Below are 21045 nucleotides of genomic sequence, written 5' to 3'. Positions count from 1 at the left end.
GTTACCAATTAGAATACAAAATGTAATAACTGATCCCGCGGGGAGATATGTGATTATACATTGTCAACTTTTTTCCGAACTATGGACTTTTATGAATATTTATGCACCAAACGAAAATGATGCAAAATTCACACAAGAAGCTTTTTTGAATTTGGCGGATGCACATGAAAAAATATTAATTGGAGGAGACTTTAATTTTTGCTTAGACCCAGTCTTAGATAGATCAACCAAGGCTGTTATAAAATCGAAGGTAGTAAATTTAACTTTATCATTGATGAAAGATTTAAATTTGATTGATATATGGAGAAGAATCAATCCTAAAGAAAGAGACTATTCGTTCTATTCCCATAGACATAAAACTTACTCAAGGATAGATTTTTTTCTATTATCAATGCATATTCAACACAGAGTGAAAAATATGGAATATAAAGCAAGAATATTATCAGATTGTTCTCCTTTATTAATAACAATAATAATGGCTGATAAGGAAGAAGTGGCTTATAGATGGAGATTTAATTCAACATTATTAAAACGTCAAGATTTTTGTGATTTTATGAAAAAGCAGATTCAATTTTTTTTGGATATAAATTTTCATTCAGTGGAGGATAAATTTATATTATGGGATGCGATGAAAGCATATCTTAGGGGCCAGATAATAAGTTATACGTCTAAAATTAAGAAAGAATATATGGCAGAACTAGATCAATTGGAAAAAGAGATTACAAGAATAGAAAAAGAATCTCAAAGATGTATGTCAGAAGAAAAACGAAGACAACTTGTCAATAAGAAGTTACAATATAATACGCTTCAGACATATAGAACGGAAAAAGCAATTATAAGAACTAAACAAAGGTATTATGAGTTAGGTGAGAGAGCACATAAAATTCTTGCCTGGCAGTTGAAAACAGAACAAGCTTCCAAAACAATAAATGCAATTAGAACAAGGGCAAATAAAATATCTTATAAACCTCTTGAAATAAATGAAACCTTTAAAAATTTTTATTCTGAATTATATCAATCAGAATCCCAAAATGATGTTAATGAGCTAGAAAGGTTTTTATCACAAGTTTCTCTTCCAAAATTGAATTTGGAAGAACAGAGGGGATTAGATATGCCTTTTACATTAAAAGAAGTTGAAGAAGCTTTAGGATCACTCCAAAGTAATAAATCTCCAGGAGAAGATGCTTTTCCACCTGAATTTTATAAAAAATTTAAAGATTTATTATTTCCTCTTTTTATGGAACTAATACGTCAAGCAGAAAAAATACATAAACTTCCAGAATCTTTTTCAACAGCGATTGTAATAGTATTGCCAAAAAAGGACAGAGATCCTATGAAACCAACATCATACAGGCCTATTTCTTTATTGAATACGGATTATAAAATAATAGCAAAAATTTTATCGAATAGATTATCTAAATATTTACCAAAATTAATACATATGGATCAAACAGGATTTATTAAAAATAGACAATTGGCAGATAATGTAACTCGGCTACTCAGTATAATTCATTTGGCACAAAAAAGGGATGAGAAAAAGTATAGTAGTAGCTTTAGATGCAGAAAAAGCATTTGATAGATTAGAATGGGATTTTTTATTTAAAGTATTAGAAAAATATGGGTTAGGAACATCTTTTATAAATTGGATTAAAACTTTAAATTCTAACCCTAAAGCTAAAGTAGTGACAAACTCTCAAATTTCAACACCATTCCAGTTAAAAAGGTCAACTAGACGAGATTGTCCACTATCACCTGCTTTATTTGTATTGGCGATAGAGCCATTAGCAGAACTAATTAGAATTGATCCAGATATTATGGGTTTTAGAGTTAACCAAGAGGAATATAAAATTAATCTTTTTGCGGATGATGTTTTGATCTATTTAACAAACCCACAACATTCGTTACATAAATTATTTTCTAGATTGGATGAATATGGGAAGGTATCAGGTTACAAAATAAACTGGGATAAAAGTGAAATTTTACCTCTTACTAAAGGAGACTATAGTCAATGTCGATTAGTAACCCAATTTAGATGGCCGGTAAATGGTATAAAGTATTTAGGTATAAGACTTGATAATGATGTAAAGAATTTATATAAATTTAATTATTTACCACTATTGAAAAAAATTCAAGATGATCTTGACAAATGGATGATACTACCAATAACATTAGTAGGTAGAGTCAATGTTGTAAAAATGAATATATTTCCTAGATTACAGTATTTGTTTCAAACATTACCAATACAATTGCCACAGAAATTTTTTCAAGAGTTAAATAAATGTGTGAGAAAATTTCTTTGGAAAGGTAAAATGTCAAGAATATCATTGGAAAAACTGACATGTAAATTTGGGTTAGGAGAGTTACAACTTCCAAACTTTAAAAACTACTATAAAGCAAATTAACTTAGATTTATTGCATCTTTTTTCGATGATCAAAAACCAGCATGAATTAAAGGTGTAATCAAGAAATTGGTACTTTTTTACATTCTACTTGGTCTTGTTTTAAAATTCAACCCTTTTGGATAAATTTAAGAGTCTTATTGGAACAAATTACTGGAATTCAACTTCCACATAACCCTGTATTATTTCTATTAGGTGATATTGAAGGGATAAAATCGAAACTTAAATTGAATAAATATCAGAAAGAATTTATAAAAATTGTATTGGCAGTAGCTAAGAAGACTATAGCAGTTACTTGGAAATCTGATTCGTATTTAAGTATGGATCGTTGGAATAATGAAATGGCTAGTTCTATTCCACTTGAAAAATTTACTTATAATTTAAGAGATAAATATGAAACATTTTTGAATATTTGGCGCCCTTATTTACAAAAGATAGGATGGCATATTTAAGTGCTCCAATAAAGATTTTGGTTACTTGGGGAAAGTAACGAATAATTATACCAAATTTATTTTGAATCCCATGGAGCATGTGGAAACCTTCCAATACCCAGGCGGCTCTTTTTTTTTTCCTCTTTCTTTCTTTTTAGGTAGGACTATATATGGGGGGGGGAGGGTTAAGGGGAGGGGGGGTGGGTAGATTTTATCTTTTCATGTATTCTTTTTGAAAATTTAATAAAAATTATATTTAAAAAAAATACACTTACTTCGAACTTTTGAACTTCGCTACCATTTTAGTGAAACTCCCGTGCTTCCTTTATAAGCTCTTGAGATCTATTCTAGTATGGTATTCAGATTTGGACGTAGTTCCTGGCTGAGATATAACCATTGGTCCATAAAGATTGAGCAGAACTTGATTGCTTGAATAATATTCTCAATTTTTGTGAATCTATTGAACCAGTAATAATACATTGTTAGATTTGCTCTCCAAATTTGAAAGTTTTGCAGGATTGAATGGCTTAATAGTTTGAGCTAATTTTAATCAGTTGCTACTTGTGCTTAAATATTATGATTTAAGACAATAAATTGGCAATTTTTCTGTTGTTTAAGTACAACTTATCAAGTGATTGCAAGGTATTAAAGTTGATAAGAACAGTTTGGCTCAACTTAATCTAGTCATATACTCTGTCCCTAACATCCATTTAACCACAGTATCCACAATTATATAAAGCATTCCGGGTTTGGTCTGTGGTATTACATTTGGGAGTGTGTATTGTCAATGGAGAAATATCTCCTCACCTCAGTCTTAAATTTGAAATGATCATGTTTGAAATTGTTGTCCCTTGTCCTGCAGATTGCAGTTAAGTTCAAATTATTTTCTTTTAAATTTTATCTTTCCACACAGTTTATAGTTTTATGATCACCTTCTTCGGAGTTAAATATTCTCCAGTCTTATCTAACTTAGGCCCATTGGTCTTGGAAATCGACAATACTGTCTCCCAAAATGACTATTACAATAACCACGCTTTGGGTTGCCTGACCTGAACTATATGCTTTTTGATATTGTATACCACAGACTTATATTCTTTGTTCACATTTTTTGGCTAAGATTGGGATTTTTGAACTTCATCCATGACAATAAAAACACTTTCTTGGCATATCTGTCACCTACAATTTTTTCTTGCTGCTTTTATATTAAAATTTTTTCAATTGTTATTCTACCCACTTTATTATTTTATCCAGTTTACAGTTGGCCCTCTGCATCCGCGGATTCAACCAACCACGGATCGAAAATATTGGAAAAAAAAATTCCAGAATGTTCCAAAAAGCAAAGCACATCAAAGTTGCTGGTGAACGCAGCAGGCCAGGCAGCATCTCTAGGAAGAGGTACAGTTGACGTTTTGGGCCGAGACCCTTCGTCAGGGCTAACTGAAGGAAGAGCTAGTAAGAGATTTGAAAGCAGGAGGGGGAGGGGGAGATCCAAAATGATAGGAGAAGACAGGAGGGGGAGGGATGGAGCCAAGAGCTGGACAGGTGATTGGCAAAAGGGATATGAGAGGATCATGGGACAGGAGGCCCAGGGAGAAGGAAGATCTCCCTCCCGGCACTTATCCTTGTAAGCGGAACAAGTGCTACACACGCCCTTACACTTCCTCCCTTACTACCATTCAGGGCCCCAAACAGTCCTTCCAGGTGAGGCGACACTTCACCTGTGAGTTGGCTGGGGTGATATACTGTGTCCGGTGCTCCCGATGTGGCCTTCTATATATTGGCGAGACCCGACGCAGACTGGGAGATTGTTTTGCGGAACACCTACGCTCTGTCCGCCAGAGAAAGCAGGATCTTCCAGTGGCCACACATTTTAATTCCACATCCCATTCCCATTCTGATATGTCTATCCACGGCCTCCTCTACTGTCAAGATGAAGCCACGCTCAGGTTGGAGGAACAACACCTTATATTCCGTCTGGGTAGCTTCCAACCTGATGGCATGAACACTGACTTCTCTAACATCTGCTAGTGCCCCACCTCCCCCTCGTACCCCATCAGTTATTTATTTATATACACACATTCTTTCTCTCTCTCTCCTTTTTCTCTCTCTGTCCCTCTGACTATACCCCTTGCCCATCCTCTGGGTTTTTATCCCCCCTCCCCCTTTTCCTTCTCCCTGGGCCTCCTATCCCATGATCCTCTCATATCCCCTTTGCCAATCACCTGTCCAGCTCTTGGCTCCATCCATCCCCCTCCTGTCTTCTCCTATCATTTTGGATCTCCCCCTCCCCCTCCCACTTTCAAATCTCTTACTAGCTCTTCCTTCAGTTAGTCCTGATGAAGGGTCTCGGCTGGAAACTTTGACTATGCCTCTTCCTATAGATGCTGCCTGGCCTGCTGCGTTCACCAGTGACTTTGATGTGTGTTGCTTGAATTTCCAGCATCTACAGAACTCCTCGTGTTTGCATCCAAAAAGCAAAACTTGAATTTGCCGCGCGCCGAGCACTCCACTGAATCCACGCGAATGAAGTGATGTGTGGGCATACCCTGCTGTAGCCTCCCACCATTTCACAGATCCTCAGTCTCTCTCCAGCACTCGTTGTTTGAGCATTGTTTGCCTCGCGTCCCGTTCGTTCGCTACTTGTGTTATGAGCGAGAGGAAGGAGTTTGAAGCTAGTAAGGGATGGCTGGCTAGCTATGTAAAGCGCTACAGCCTCAAGAACTTAAAGATCACGGGAGAATCAACATCGGCTGATGCTGAGGCAGCATCAGCGTTCCCAGAAGAGCTACGATGGTTGCATCTGTACTGAACATGTACAGACTTTTTTTTTCTTATCATTATTCCCTAAAGAATACAGTATAACAACTATTTACATAGCATTTACATTGTATTAGGTATTATAAGTAATCTAGAGATGATTTAAAGTATACGGGAGGATGTGCGTACGTTATATGCAAATACTACACCATTTTATAAAAGGGACTTGAGCATTCCCGGGGGGGGGGGGGTCCTGGAACCAATCCCCCGCGGATACTGAGGGACGATTATATTTTTATTTGTGGTAGAGCGCGGAATAGGCCCTTTCGGCGCTTTGAGCCACGCCACCCAGCAACCCCCCAATTTAACCCTCGCCTAATCGTGGGAGAATTTACAATGACCAATTAACTTGCTAACCGGTATGACTTTGGACTGTGGGAGTAAACCCAGAGGAAACCCATGTGGTCATGGGGAAATCGTACAGACTGGTTACAGTAGTGGGAATTGGACCCAGGTCATTTCTACTGTAAAGCATTGTGCTAACCACTATGCTGCTGTGCCACCCAAATCATGACACATTTTCTGACTGACTTTCCTGATTGCAGTGCCCTTGGTATTCTCTATATATGTGAGAACTTTGCACTGTATTTCCAGAACGAGTCATCATGAAAATGACACAATGCTGATACCAGTCACTGACATTCATTACTTTTCTCCCTTCAGCCCCCTTCATTCCTCCTCTAAGGACATTTACAAGTGATCTGGTAGCTGTCAGTTATCTGCACCTTATTTAGGCACAAGACAGTTTATAATTTATAATGGTAATTTAAAAAATATTGGTTTTGGTTCCATCTTCATTTCTATAAGACTCGATGGGCTGAATGGCCAAATTCTGCTCCTATCTCATGGTTTTATATAAGTTGAGCATGCTCTTGGAGTATTGTGTAAAGTTTTGGTCTCCCTGTTTTAGGAGAGACGAAACCAATATGGAGAGAGTTCTGAAAAGATTACAAAGATAATACCTTGACAAAAGGGCCTGAGTTATAGGGAGGGGTTCTTTATTTATTCACTCATTCTCCCTCTCCCCCCCCTCCCCCTTTTTTTGTTGATGTTTGCTCAAATTTGTGTTTGTTCTTGAACAAATGGGGATAATTACACTCACTTGCCCCATCATTGAAATGTTCCTTTCACCAACGATCTCACTTTAAGGACTCTTTATTTCATTATCACATATTCTTGGAATTTATTGCTATTTATTTATATTTGCATTTGCAGTCTCTGCACTCTGGTTGATCTTTCATTGATCCCGTTATAGTTACTATCCTATAGATTTGCTGAGTCCTGGCGAAGGGCCTCGGCCCGAAACATCAACTGTACCTCTTCCTGTAGATGCTGCCTGGCCTGCTGTGTTCACCAGCAATTTTTATGTGTGTTGCTTGAAATTCCCGCATCTGCAGATTTCCTCGTGTTTGCGATTTGCTGAGTATGCCCACTGGAAAACAAATCTCAGGGTTGTATATGGTGGCATGTATGTACTTTGATAAGAAATTTTCTTTGAACTTTGGCAACACTGGATCTTAATTCCTCTGGAGCTCAGGAGAATGAGAGGTGACTTCAGATGTATGGATAAGGCAGGCAGTCATAATCTTTTCCCCAGGCTTGGGGAGTCCAAAAATAGAAGGCACAGATACAAGATAAGAAGGGAGAGATTTAAATGAGACCTGAGAGGTACTGTTCTTTACACAGAGGGTAGTGAGCTTATAGCTGCCAGAGGAATTGGTGGAGGTGGGTACAGTTGTAACATTTAAGAGGCACATGGGTAGGTTCATGGAAGATACGGACTTGGAGGGTTATGGGCCAAATGCGAGTAGCTGGTGCTGACATATAACATGCTGTGGTCGGCGTGGATCAGTTTGGCTGAAAGCCCTGTCTCAGTTCTTTATTACTCAATGAGCATATCACATCGCTGTTCATTTTCAGATCAGTGCTAGATAAATGACTTTGATTAGTCTGGAATAGGAAGCCAACCAATCTGATCAGTGAGCCTACACTCAGTGGCCACTTCACCAGGTACCTCCTATACCCAGTAAAATGGTCACTAAGTGTATGTTCATGGTCTTCTGCTGCCATAGCCCATCCACTTCAAAGTTTCACATGTTATGTGTTCAGAGATGCCCATCTGCACATCACTATTATAACACGTGGTTATTTCAGTTACTGTCACCTTTCTGTCAGCTTGAACCCAGCCTGTCCATTCTCCTCTGACCACTCACATTAACAAGGTGTTTTTGCCCTCAGAACTGCTGCTCACTGGATGCTTTTTGTTTTCACTCAATTCTCTGTAAACTCTAGAGACCGAAGTGTGTGAAAATCCCAGTTATTTCTGAGATACTCAAACCACCCTGTCTGGCACCAACAATCATTCCACTGTCAGATTCATTTAAGTCACATTCCTTCTCCATTCTGATGTTTGGTCTGAACAGCAACTAAAACGCTTGACCACGTCTGTTTGCTTTTATGCATTGAGCTGCTGCCATATGATTGGCCGATTAGATATTTGCAATAGTGAGCAGGTGTACCTAATAAAATGGCCATCGAGTGTATATTTTAGCCAAAAGTTTAATTAACCCGCTACATATTGGCGAGACACGACGCAGACTGGGAGATCGTTTCGCTGAACACCTGCGCTCTGTCCGCCAGAAAAAGCAGGATCTCCCAGTGGCCACACATTTTAATTCCACATCCCATTCCCATTCTGGTGTGTCTATCCACAGCCTCCTCTACTGTAAAGATGAAGCCACACTCAGGTTGGAGGAACAACACCTTATATTCCGTCTGGGTAGCCTCCAACCTGATGGCATGAGCATTGACTTCTCAAACTTCCACTAATGCCCCACCTCCCCATCGTACCCCATCCATTATTTATTTATATACACACATTCTTTTTCTCCCTCTGTCCCTCTGACTATACCCCGTGCCCATCCTCTGGTTCTCCCCCCCCCCTTTCTTTCTCCCTGGGCCTCCTGTCCCATGATCCTCTCATATCCCCTTTGCCAATCACCTGTCCAGCTGTTGGCTCCATCCCTCCCCCTCCTGTCTTCTCCTATCATTTTGGATCTCCCCCTCCCCCTCCCACTTTCAAATCTCTTACTCGCTCTTCTTGCAGTTAGTCCTGACGAAGGGTCTCGGCCCGAAATGTCGACTGTACCTCTTCCTAGAGATGCTGCCTGGCCTGCTGTGTTCACCAGCAACTTTGATATGTGTTGTTTAATTGACCAATTGATTTTTGGTATACGTTTACTTGGTGTTGACCCTTGAACACAGTGTTTTAAAGACTTCAAAAATTTTCACCAGGAAATTTGCTTAGCTGTTTTATATGAGACATTAGTTTTCTCAAGACTGGTGATTGTTTCAACTAACTTTATGCCTTCTTCTGTACAATTGCTGGAGCTTGGAAATACAGGTTAGGAAATGTAGTTAGGACAGGTTGGGAGGGAGAGCTGGATGGTGATATCTTTAAATTAATTTAAAACAAACTATTGATTTGCATCAAATGGACCAGATCTAAAGCTGAAATGAATATGTGTGTACAGTTGCAAGAAAAAGTTTGTGAATCCTTTGCAATTAATTACAAGTGGTTTTCATTACAATGGTTTTCTGCATTAATAACTCGTAAAATGTGGTCTGGTCACAATAATAGACCAGCATAATCTGCCTAAAGTATAGGCAAACAATTGTACTTTTCATATCTATATTGAACATATTGTTTAGTCATTCACTGTCCAGGCTGGAAAAAGTATGTGTACCCTTGTATTTAAGGACTGGTAGAACTTTCCACCAAATGTTTCCCGCAGCTGCTGATCAGACTTACATAACAGCGAGAAGGAATTTTAGACCATTTCTTCATATAAAACTGTTTCAGTTCATCAATATTTCTGGGACACCTTGCATGAACAGCCCTCTTAAGGTCATACATCAGCATCTCAATTGGGTTAAGGTCTGGACCTAGCTGTGTTTCCTCTGTGGTGTACTTCCATGAACACCATTCTTGTTCAGTGTTTTTTTTTATAGTGGGCATATGTACAGAGACTTCTGCAAGTTAAGAGATTTCTGCAGGTCTTTTGCTGTTACCCTTGAGTTCTGTTTCACCTGCCTCAGCATTGCTAGTTGTGCTCTTGGTGTGATCTCTGCAGGATGCCCACTCCTTGGGAGAGTAGCAGCAGTATTGAATTTCCTCCATTTGTAGACAATTCCTCTTACTGTGGATTGATAGACACTCAGGTCTTTAGAAGCACTTCTGTAGCTTTTTCCAGCTTCATGCATCTCTACAATTCTCCTTCTAAGTTCCTCTGAAAAATGTTTTAATCAAGGCATGCTGCACATAAACAGATCTTTCTTAAGAAGAGCAGACTCTGTCAGTAACCTGACTTTGTGTGTCCTTTTTTTATAGGGCAGGTCACCTCTCCAACCCACACCTGCAATCATCTCATCGATTGGAACACCTGACTCCAAATAGTTTTTGTCGAAGGCATTACCCCAGAGGTTCACATACTTTTTAGAACCTAGACTGTGATTATTTAAATGATGTACTCAGAATTGATGAGAAGAAATTGTTTCTGTGTGTTAGTAGTTTGGGAAGATTGTGTTTGACTATTATTGTGACTTAAATGAAGATTAGACCACATTTTAATGAGTAATTAATGCAGAAAACCAGGTAATTGCAAAGGGTTCACAAACTTTTTCTTGCAACGGCAAGTGAATAAGAAATTATGTCTTATACTATCCCTCAGAATTGTAAATCTTTTACTTTGAGAATGATTTGTTCTTCTGCAAGCTCACTCTGCATAATATTTTTATGTTCTTACAACCTATCAATAAGATTATTTTGATTTGCCAACATTTTGGAACTGTTCATCAACTTTCCGTAAAGTACTAAGTTGGTATTAATCTGAAAAGCTCTTAGAAATCAATGATGGGATGCACGGGAAATCAATTTGACATCTGATCATGTTGACTGCATCCACATGTGCTGCACTACAGCCAGTTGCCAAAGCTCCTTTAATGGCGGTCTCAAAATAATGATCTTTATTGGTTAGGAGGACATTGGAAACAGGCAGGAAGATTTGCTATCATATGTACCACATACCACCTGAATTGGAATTTGGTGTCTTTCCTTTCAGCTCTAAGTCGAGCCTTGTTGGTTCAGAAACTACAGGTCTCATCTAAGTTCTACATAACAGTTACAATGGTTTATTTTCCAATGTTTTTTCTTTCAGTTTATTGGTAGTAGTCACTTCAGTAGTTATAGACCTGAAGGAACACTTTGTAGTAACTGGATATGGAAATATTATTTCTATTTAATAGAAGTTCAGTGAAATCTAGAAAAAAGCAATAATCAAAACATTTCTGAGAAAATAGTTCTTTCCGAGTATTCATGACAAAACATTGAACTATAGTGTGTGTATATATGTATATGTATATATGTCCTGACTACATTTTGATCTTTTACATTTTCTTTCATTTTTAATAAATGACTTAGCCCTATAGCAGTGTTTTAGCATTTGACAGAAAAACAAGGAGGAGAAACTTGTTTGAAAAGACTTGCCTGAATTGACAAGCAATCATGTTAATTTTCAGACAGTAGTAGGGCCGAAAGTGTTGAACAGATTATTTTTCCACATTATATAAATTAGGTTTAACACTATTTTTTTTTCTTTTGCAGGCTCCAGTGCAGTCCTTGTAACCCCAACTCATTTAAAAGCTGAAGGTGTACTGACGTGTAGAGTTACCCAACCCAGTGTTGTTATCACACCAGCTGCCATTGCCACCGTAAGCTGCCCGTGGGATTTTCTTATTTCTTCTGAACTGGATGGCTTAAAACAAGTTTTAAGATGGTCCTATTTTAATTCTATAAATGATATAAAGAAACCTACTTTAATCAAAAATAATTTACTTAGATAAATAATGGAACAAATTGCTCAGCAGAGATTTCATTTTATCAACTCAGACTGATTTACAGTAAAGCTCCCTCAGCAGTCAAAGCAGTAAATCTCAGATCCGTGCCAGGTCACATATCTATGTTTTTGTTAGATCTTTCCTTGAGATTATTATCTGTGGTGCAATGGGTGAATTAACTTTTCAAAATATTTTGACCTTGCCTCTGGTTTCTTTGCTGATTAGTATTAAACGTGTAGGCTGATGGTTGGTTAGTTTTACCATTGGAAACAAGTTGTTGTTTTGGCACATCCAGAGAAAGAGACTGCAACAGTAGTGGACAGTGTATTTGTTCCTTGCCTCTATTTATCCCACTGTAACCATTCCTCACTTGGAGCACTTTCACTTGATCCCCACAGCTCTCTTCTGCCAGACAGTCCACTTCTCTTGTTTCTCACCAAAATCCTACTTTTCTTGTGCGTTTGCACTCAACCTCTTCTAAGCATCTGTTGATGTCTTCCCACCTTTTTTAAATGCAGAATTGAATACATAACACCTGGGAGCTAAGCAACACTTTGTGTGATTTTTGACAACACTTTAAAACGTGTTTCAATATTCCATGCTGTTGCTTATAAAATGTTTGCTCCTTTTAAAGACATATCTCAAAGATCTGAAGACACACACGTCTCTCTGGCCTTGAAGCTGGATTTTGGCTATTGTTGGTGAGCTAAGTGTGTCCTGCATTTTGCCCTAACAACAATTCAGGGATAACCAAATTAAATTTCTTGCTTTAAAAGATTGCTGTGTTGAATTTTTCCCATTTAGGACAACGAAATGCAGCCTCTTCCATAACCGGTCCTTCATCTCGCAGTTAAAATGCACTCCCACACTCTGAACATGGAGTCAATGAACACAAAATGAGTTTTCCAGTAGCTGCTCTTAAAATCACCTATGGTCCCAACTTCCTTCTCTTTAAAATTTGAATGTAACAGCACTGTTAGGGCCTATTGCAACAGGGAATGGATAGTCTGTTTTCCCATTTGGCAGGTTTTCGCTGGAGATGAAAGTAAATAATTCGAAACATGGGTAATATATTTTCATGTGCAGTTTGAATTGAAAGAATAGATGCAAATAGTATTTTGTAGCCTGGTTTGAAGGCTAGGAGGGAGGAGAAGACGGCGGCACGACGCAGTGTATGCGGCCATTCCGAATGAATATCGTATCTGTGAAGTAGGATGCTGTGCACAATCCTGATTTGATAGAGACGGACGTGAGAAGCACGGAGGAACATGTGGAGAAACTTCTGAAATGCCCGCTTTGTTGCCGCTGCTACTGTGCGATCGAGAGTCTCCGGAGGGAAGGCCCCAAATCCTCGGCTTTGCCTATTGCCTGTTGCCGGGGCTGGGGTCAAAGCACTCGGCAGAGATGGTGCTCGGTGCATCGGTGTCAGAGAGCTGGTCGGAGGCTCGGAGTTTTCGGACGGACTTGGAGTCGGACTGTGGTCGGATGCTTCCGGGATCCTGCATCGGCAAGTTTGCAGCGCTGGAGGTTTACCGTCTGCGTGAGATGATGGGACTTTCGAGAGACTTTGAGATTTTACCGTGCCCATGGTCTGTTCTTATAAAATTACGGTATTGCTTTGCACTGTTGTAACTATATGTTATAATTATGTGTTTTTTGTCAGTTTTCAGTCTTGGTTTGTCATGTGTTTCTGTGATATCATTCTGGAAAAACATTGTATCATTTCTTAATGCATGCATTACTAAATGACAATAAAAGAGGACTGTGTGTCCTCATAATCTAATCTAATCTAATCTAGTTTGTAGGGATCTGTCCCTAACTTTCCTTGAAAGTTGTGCTGATTGGTTTATATTGCTGCTTAATCTTCAAGAGCCATTTAGGCTATTCTGTAATGAGTAATGATTTGGACGATGGAATTGATGGCTTTGTGGCCAAGTGTGTGGACGATATGAAGATATGTGGAGGGGCAGGTAGTTTTGAGGAAGTAATGGCCACAGAAGGATTCAGACAGATTTGGAGAATGGACAAAGAAGTGGCAGATGGAATATATGATGTATAGATGTATGATAAAAGAAATAAAAGCAAAGATTATTTTCTAAAAGGAGAGAATATTCGAAAATATTGCAGGGTAGACTTGATGGACCAAATAGCTGGTTTCTGCTTCTGTCTCTTATGGTCTGACATGCTTAGGGAAAATGAAAAACTAAAAATTCAAAACCTGAAATGTCAGCAGTTCAAAAGTATTCATCCCCCTTTGCTCAGCACTTAGTTGAACCACCTCTTGCAGCTATTATAGCCAATAATCTTTTTAGATAAACCTCTATTAGCTTTGCTCAACATCATGGAGCAAGATCTTCCCATTCCTCCTTGTAAAATTGCTCAAGCTGTGCCAGGTTAGTTGGGGAGCAGCAGTCTTTCCAGGGATGTTCGATCGGGAAGTCACTTCATGATTGCTTTGTCCTGCTGAAGTATGAACTTCCTCCCCAGTTCAAGCTTTCTGGTACAGGCTTAGTAGGTTTTTATCCAGGGCCTGCCTGTATTTAGCAGCATTCATCTTCACATCAACACTAACCAGATTTCCAGTCCCTGTTGCTTACATGCAACTTAGTGTTAAGGCCAAAAAGATCCACATCTTTACAGCATGTTCTAAGTGCCACTTTGCAAACTCTTTATAGGCAGGGATATGCTTTCTTTTTTAGCCAGGGCTTATCCTTGCCACTCTTCCATAAATACCCTTTTTGTGCAAGGCCTTAGAGATTGAGGAGCGTTGAACTTCATCTCCAGTTGCAGCCACTTCTTCTGCAGCTCACTCAGAGTGACTCTTGGCGTCACAGTAGCCTCTGTCACAAGTGCCATTCTTCTCCAGCGACTATGTGTAGAAGGGCAATCTGACTTGAGCAGTGAAGCTGTTTCTCCACATTTTCACGATGGACTGCACTGAGCTCCAAGTTATGTTCAGTGCCTTTGAGATCATCTTGTACCTTTCCCCAGATTTGTGCTTTACTATTATAATTTTCCTGATTTCAGAGGTTCAATTTAATGTCAGAGAAATGTATGCAATATACATCCTGAAAGGCTTTTTCTTCTCAAAACATCCACAAAAACAGAGGAGTGCCCCAAAGAATGAACAACAGTTAAACGTGAGAACCCCAAAGTCCCTCCCAGCTCTCCTCCTGCGCGTAAGCAATAATCCCCCCGCCCCCCCACCAAACAAAAAGCACACCCGCTACCGAGCTCAAGCGTGAGCTAAGCGATAGCAAAGACACAGACCTCGCAGTTACCCAAAGGACTATTGCATTTCATCCGGCATTCAGCAACCCACATATTCTCTCCCTGGCAAGGGAGAGAGAGGTGTCCCCCATTTTCACAGCGAGTGGGAGACATAACAACAACGATGCTAAAAAGTCTGTTTTGTCACTTTTTACGAGCTCTGTGCCCGAAGGTCACAAAGGAGTCGCCGTTTCGAACCATCTTAACTCCATTTATCTTGAATGCTGTTTTATCTTCATTTTGGATTGGTGTGTTCAAAATCTGCCATACTGTTGGAACTTGCAGAGAGAGGGGGATTTATTCTTCAAGTCAAGTCAAATCAACACAAAATCTACGCTAGACTACAGACCTACCCAAGACTGCATAAAGTGCACAAAACAGTGCAGGCATTACAATAAATAATAAACAAGACAGTAGGCACAGTAGAGGGCAGTAGGTTGGTGGTAGGTTGGTGTCAGTCCAGGGTCTGGGTATTGAGGAGTCTGATGACTTGGAAGAACCTGTTACCTAGTCTGGTTGTGAGAGCCCGAACGCTTTGGTGCCTTTTGCCAGATGGCAGGAGGGAGAAGAGTTTGTATGAGGGGTGCGTGGGGTCCTTCATAATGCTGTTTGCTTTGCGGATGCATCGTGTGGTGTAAATGTCTGTAATGGTGGGAAGAGAGACCCCGATGATCTTCTCAGCTGACCGCACTATCCGCTGCAGGGTGTTGCAATCTGAGATGGTGCAATTTCTGAACCAGGCAGTGATGCAGCTGCTCAGGATGCTCTCAATACAACCTCTGTAGAATGTGGTGAGGATGGGGGGGTGGGAGATGGACTTTTCTCAGCCTTTGCAGAAAGTAGAAACGCTGCTGGGCTTTCTTTGCTATGGAGCTGGTGTTGAGGGACCAGGTGAGATTCTCCACCAGGTGAACACCAAGAAATTTGGTGCTCAATCTCTATGGAGGAGTCATCGATGTTCTTATTGAAAACAGGTGATCCTCCAATTTTCTACATCAATAAATTGGGTGAGCTGGTAAGGTAATATATTGCACCTGAGGAAAGTTAGCATAGTAATTAGAAAGAGGATGAATAGTGTTTCAGCCCTACAATTTTGGTTTTTAATTTTTAGGAAATTGTTGACAGGTTTTGGAGTCTTTTTTTATTTCACATGATGTTTTGTAGATGGCTCGAAAAAAAACCCTACTTCGATATCAGTTAAATTTAGAAATGAGACAGTAAAATGTGAAAATAGTTGTGGGGGCTGAATACTTTTTCAAGGCTCTGTAGCTACAAAGCACTAGTCCTAGAGGCACCTCACTAGTTGTCATCTGTCACACTCTAGAACTACTAGGTTGTAGTTCCCTCTTTTCTCTCTGTCTCAATTTTAAATGATAGGGTTCGATTTGCCACACTCCAAATTGCAGGAACTGTTCCATGGCCTTTAGAATTTTGGAAGATGACAACCAAAGAATAAGCTACTTTCTCTATTAGTGGCTTTCAGTCCCGTTAATTTCTTCACCTTGATTTCATTTAAACTCATATTAATCTCTCTTAATTTCTCCTTCTCAATACAGTTCCGGTTCCCTAAAATATTGGGAAATTAGTTGTGCCATCTTCCATGAAAGTTCTTACAAGGAAATATTTAAAATCTGTATTGAGAGTTGCTGGTGTTCTATGTATTTTTTTTAAAGGCTTGTGGTACTCACCAATATATTTTAAAGATGTAATACTTTTTTCCATTCTGCTCCAATCTGTACCAGAGAAAAGTAATTTTTCTCAGTTTCCTCAAATATGGTTAATTTGAAAAGAACCTTGTTTACCACAATTTAACCACATAGGTGAAATTATTGCAGCTGTGGACGTATGTCAATCAAATGCTTTTGTGAAACATGTGGTTTCAACATCTTTGAAAAGGGAAGATTTAGAATAATTTGTAGGGTAGATTTCCCAAAACATGATGAGGAGGTTAGAACTGTCATGTGTTCCCTGAAATCCAAATCTAAAATACCCTAAAGACTGACCCTTTGGTAATGTTCAGTAGGCGGGGGAATTTGCAACTTTCAGTTTCTACTGAATCAAAAATAGACTTGAGAGAAAAAGAAAACCTGCAGGTGCAGATTTAACACTTAGCTTAGAGGAAAGAGTTCGTCTTTTTGATATATTCCCAGCATTTGAGGACATTGACCCCTCAAGAATTGTCATAAAAGACATAGAGGTTACAGTACCATCTCTGTAGTAATTTGGTTAGCAGAATAGTTTAAAGCAGGGGGTCCAAGCCTTTTGTATGCTATGGACCAATACCATTAAGTAAAGAGTTTGTGGACTCCAGGTTGGAACCCGTGGTTTAAAGGCCAGCAATATTTCTTAGTTCTCTGCTGCTTAATCTTGTCTTCTAAGCTGGAGTTCCATTCTGCCCATGTCACTGAACGCAACATCTCATATAAATTATTCAAAATAAATTATAATAAAAGAGAAATAACAATCCTGCTTAGTACATGAGTTGTGAGCTTGCAAACCACAGTGCTCTGACGGACATTACCTATTCGTAGAATAATAGTGCTAAATTTCAATATATCGTGTGTTTATTTTAATGTGTATTTGAATGCCAGTCCCCATTGCCTCTATTTTCAATTACATCCCATATCCCATCTTGAATATTTTACGCAAACACGAGGAATTCTGCAATGCTGGAAATTCAGGCAACACACATCAAAGTTGCTGGTGAACGCAGCAGGCCAGGCAGCATCTCTAGGAAGAGGTACAGTCAACGTTTCAGGCTGAGACCCTTCGTCAGGTTAGTCCCGACGAAGGGTCTCGGCCTGAAACGTCGACTGTATCTCTTCCTAGAGATGCTGCCTGGCCTGCTGCGTTCACCAGCAACTTTGATGTGTGTTGCTTGAATATTTTACGCTTTTTATTTAATCTTAATCAATTGAATTATACTGTTCAAATTACTACGGTCCTTTTAAGCAAAGAACACACATTGCAGCTAAAGAAAATCTCAAAAAACCAATGGCCCTGGTAAGTTTTAAGTGAGTGCAAGTTACAGAACCACATAAGTTTTGATGGAGCACTAAGTCTAAGACCAGATAAGTTTAAAGAGAGCATGGAAACTAGAGCTGTGGTCAGTGGAGGCCCAGAAACCAGGAGCCAAGCATGTAGGAGTACAAGAAGTCAGCATTTGATGAACTAGGTGCCAAATGGTCAGAATTTTCAAGTAGGAAGATAACAGATAGGCTGGTGGTGTAGTGACATCAGCTCCAGACTTTGAGATGGGTGGTCCTGGGTTCGAATCCAGCCAGCTCCTTGTACACTTGCCACCCGTGCTGGATGAAACATCGAGCTAGCAACTCGGCCTCGTAAAAACCAGACAAACTGCTAAAGGAAACAGCATGGAGAGAAATAACATAGATAACAGATTACTGAAGTTTTCTGTACATCTGTTTTGTACATCAAAAATGTAGGATTACGAATGGAAAATAATCATTGATTCCACGTGCATTATTAATTAGGTAGTGTTGCATAGTTATTATATGAATATTTATAAACCAATGCAACAGCATTTTAATTGTTACGGTGTCTCTAACAATCAGAAATCTGTAGAAAACATTACTTTAACTTGGTCTATTTCAACTTACCTATTTTTTAAGGGGATATTATTGAGTTTTATATATATTTCAGCATCTTTTAATGTGTTGTCTTCTTATAGGCCTCGGGTGTAACGGATTTCCATCACAGTATTTTAGTTGGCCCTGCACAACAACCGGGAATGATGAGCACATCCCGGCAGACTTCACAGCACGGGAAATCAGCCATGCCCCATTTGTTTGCTGCAAGTGTGGTCCCGAGTACAGTTCGATTACAGCCCAAAACGGAACAAATTACAGCTCCGGCCTCAAACAGACAGGCGCCTTCCCCCACGCCTACAAGTAAGCAACTACCTGATTTTGGTTTTGAATGTTGCAGTTTTTGCAGTGATGTAGTTTAAAGGGAAAGTAAGGGAGCCAGAGGGAATTTAAGAAATTCATTATTTATCAATGCATTGAACATAGTTACATATTTATTTGTGTACAGTTTTACATTCTCTGTATTTTCAAAGTTCAGAGTAAATTTTATTATCGAAGTACATATATGTCACCGTATACAACCCTGAGATTCATTTCTAATGGGCAAACTCAACAAATCTATAACCGAATTAATGAAAGACCATCCATCTAGGCCATTCAACCAGAGTGCAGAAGACAACAAACTGTGCAAATTCCAAAAGAAAAACAATAATATAAATAAGTATCAAGAACATGACATGAAGAGTTCTTGACAGTGAGTCCATAGACTGTGGGAACATATCAATGATGTCACAGGTGAAGTTCAGTGAAATTATTCCCTTTGTACAAGAGTTTAGGAGTAGTAACTGTTCCTAATTCTCCTAATTTTTTCCTAATTCTCTGCACGCTCTTCTTTACATTCCTATATTCACGTGCTTTCTTTACTAACCGGTGATCATGAACACCCTTCTGATGCATTGACCACATCAATTATCCAGAGTAATCATCCCCTCAAAGCTAATCAATAAGCTTCAAGACCTTACCCTCCTTGTGCAATTGGGTCCTTGATTTCCTCACTTGCAGACCCCAGTCAGTTTGAATTGGCAACAACATCTCCTCCACAATTTCCATCAGCACAGGGGTTCCACGAGGCTGTGTGCTTAGCTCCCTTCTCTTTTCACTTTATACTTCTGACTGTGAGGCTAAGCACAGCTCCAATGCCATATTTAAGTTTGCTGATGACACCACTGTCGTTGGCTGAACCAAAGCTGGTAACAAAGGATGGAGATTGAAAATCTGGCTGAGTGTTCCACAACAACAGCTTCTCACTCAATGTCATCAAGACCAAGGAGCTGATTATTGATTTCAAGAGGAGGAAATCGGAGGCCCATCAACCAGTTCTCTTGGGGGATCAGAGGTGGAGAGAGTCAGCAACGTTAAATTCCTTGGTGTTATCATTTCAGAGGATCTGTCCTGGGCCCAGCAAATAAGTGCAATTATGAAGAAAGCACAGCAGTGTTTCTACTTCCATAGAGGTTTGCAAAGATTTGGCATGATAGCTAAAACTTTGACAGACTTCAATAGATGTGTGATGGAGAGTATATTGACTGGTTGCATCACGGCCTGGTATGGAAACACCAATGCCCTTAAACAGAAAATTCTGCAAAAAGTAGTGGATGTGGCCCAGTCCACCACGTATTAAGCCCCCCCCCCCCCCCGATTGAGCATATCTATATGGAGTGCTGTTGCAGGAAAGCCGCATCTGTCATCAAGGGCCCTCCCCCCACCGCTGAAGTTAGGTACTGTTCTCACTGCTGCCATCAGAAGGTACGGGAGCCTTAGGACCCATAGCTCTAGGTTCAGGAACAGTTACTACCCCTCAGCCATCTGGCTCTTGAACCAGTGTGGATAACTTAACTCACTTCACTTGCCCCATTGCTGAACTGGTCCTCCAATCTATGGACTCACCTTCAAGGATTCTTCATCTCATGTTCTCAATATTAATTGCTTATTTATTAATTATTATTATTATTACTATTTATTTGTTTTTCTTTTGCATTTACACAGTTTTTGTTTTCTTCTGCACATCGTTTGCCTATCCTGCATGCAGTCTTTCATTGATTCTGTTGTGTTTCCTGCACTTTCTTGTTCATTATAGTTGGCCATTCTGATCAGACTGAATCATGTTGCCACTGCCTAGAGCTCTGGGCTCAGTGCAGACAGCTATTTGAAAGTATTAAAATTTAGTCTATCTTTTAATAATGATTTGCAAACACAAAACAGTTAACTAAAAATGTAAATTTCTACTATGGTTTGATTCCTTAAGTCAGTGTCCTACAAAGCGCATTAAAATGAATACTTAAAAAAAAAAGCCTATGCCAGTTCTGACTTGCCACAAGATGTGAGTGGTTGTTCCCCAGCATAATGGGCCTATTGCTGTAGATTGTCATTGAATCAGGCAATGAAGTTTACAGACCAGTTTGACCCTCCAAATCTGTCACTTAGGCTTGGATGCCCATGTTTCACTGATATGGTGCATATTTCTGGTGATAGTCTCAGTTTGTAAAGCTTCACAGACACAGACAGCACAAGTTAGCTATTGTGGTGCAACTTCAGTAAGTTACCATTACCCTAAATTATTTATCCCCAGCTTTGACATCAATTAAATCTATGTGCCAGGTAGCTATCAGTGTTGATTATTTTAAT

General features: G+C 39.4%; 1 protein-coding gene across 1 annotated transcript in view; it reads left to right on the top strand.

Moving 5' to 3' along the window:
• Positions 1-21045, top strand: part of mlxip (MLX interacting protein) — a 102464-nt gene that overhangs the window by 61344 nt on the left and 20075 nt on the right. Inside the window, exons 10-11 of the mRNA XM_063034452.1 lie at positions 11310-11416; positions 18504-18723. Of these exons, the coding sequence (XP_062890522.1) occupies positions 11310-11416; positions 18504-18723 (327 nt within the window). The remainder of the gene's footprint in view (positions 1-11309; positions 11417-18503; positions 18724-21045) is intronic.

This window comes from Mobula hypostoma, chromosome 27 (assembly GCF_963921235.1).
Source record: "Mobula hypostoma chromosome 27, sMobHyp1.1, whole genome shotgun sequence".
Taxonomy (NCBI): Eukaryota; Metazoa; Chordata; class Chondrichthyes; order Myliobatiformes; family Myliobatidae; genus Mobula; species Mobula hypostoma.
This window is presented reverse-complemented; position numbering and strand designations above follow the sequence as displayed.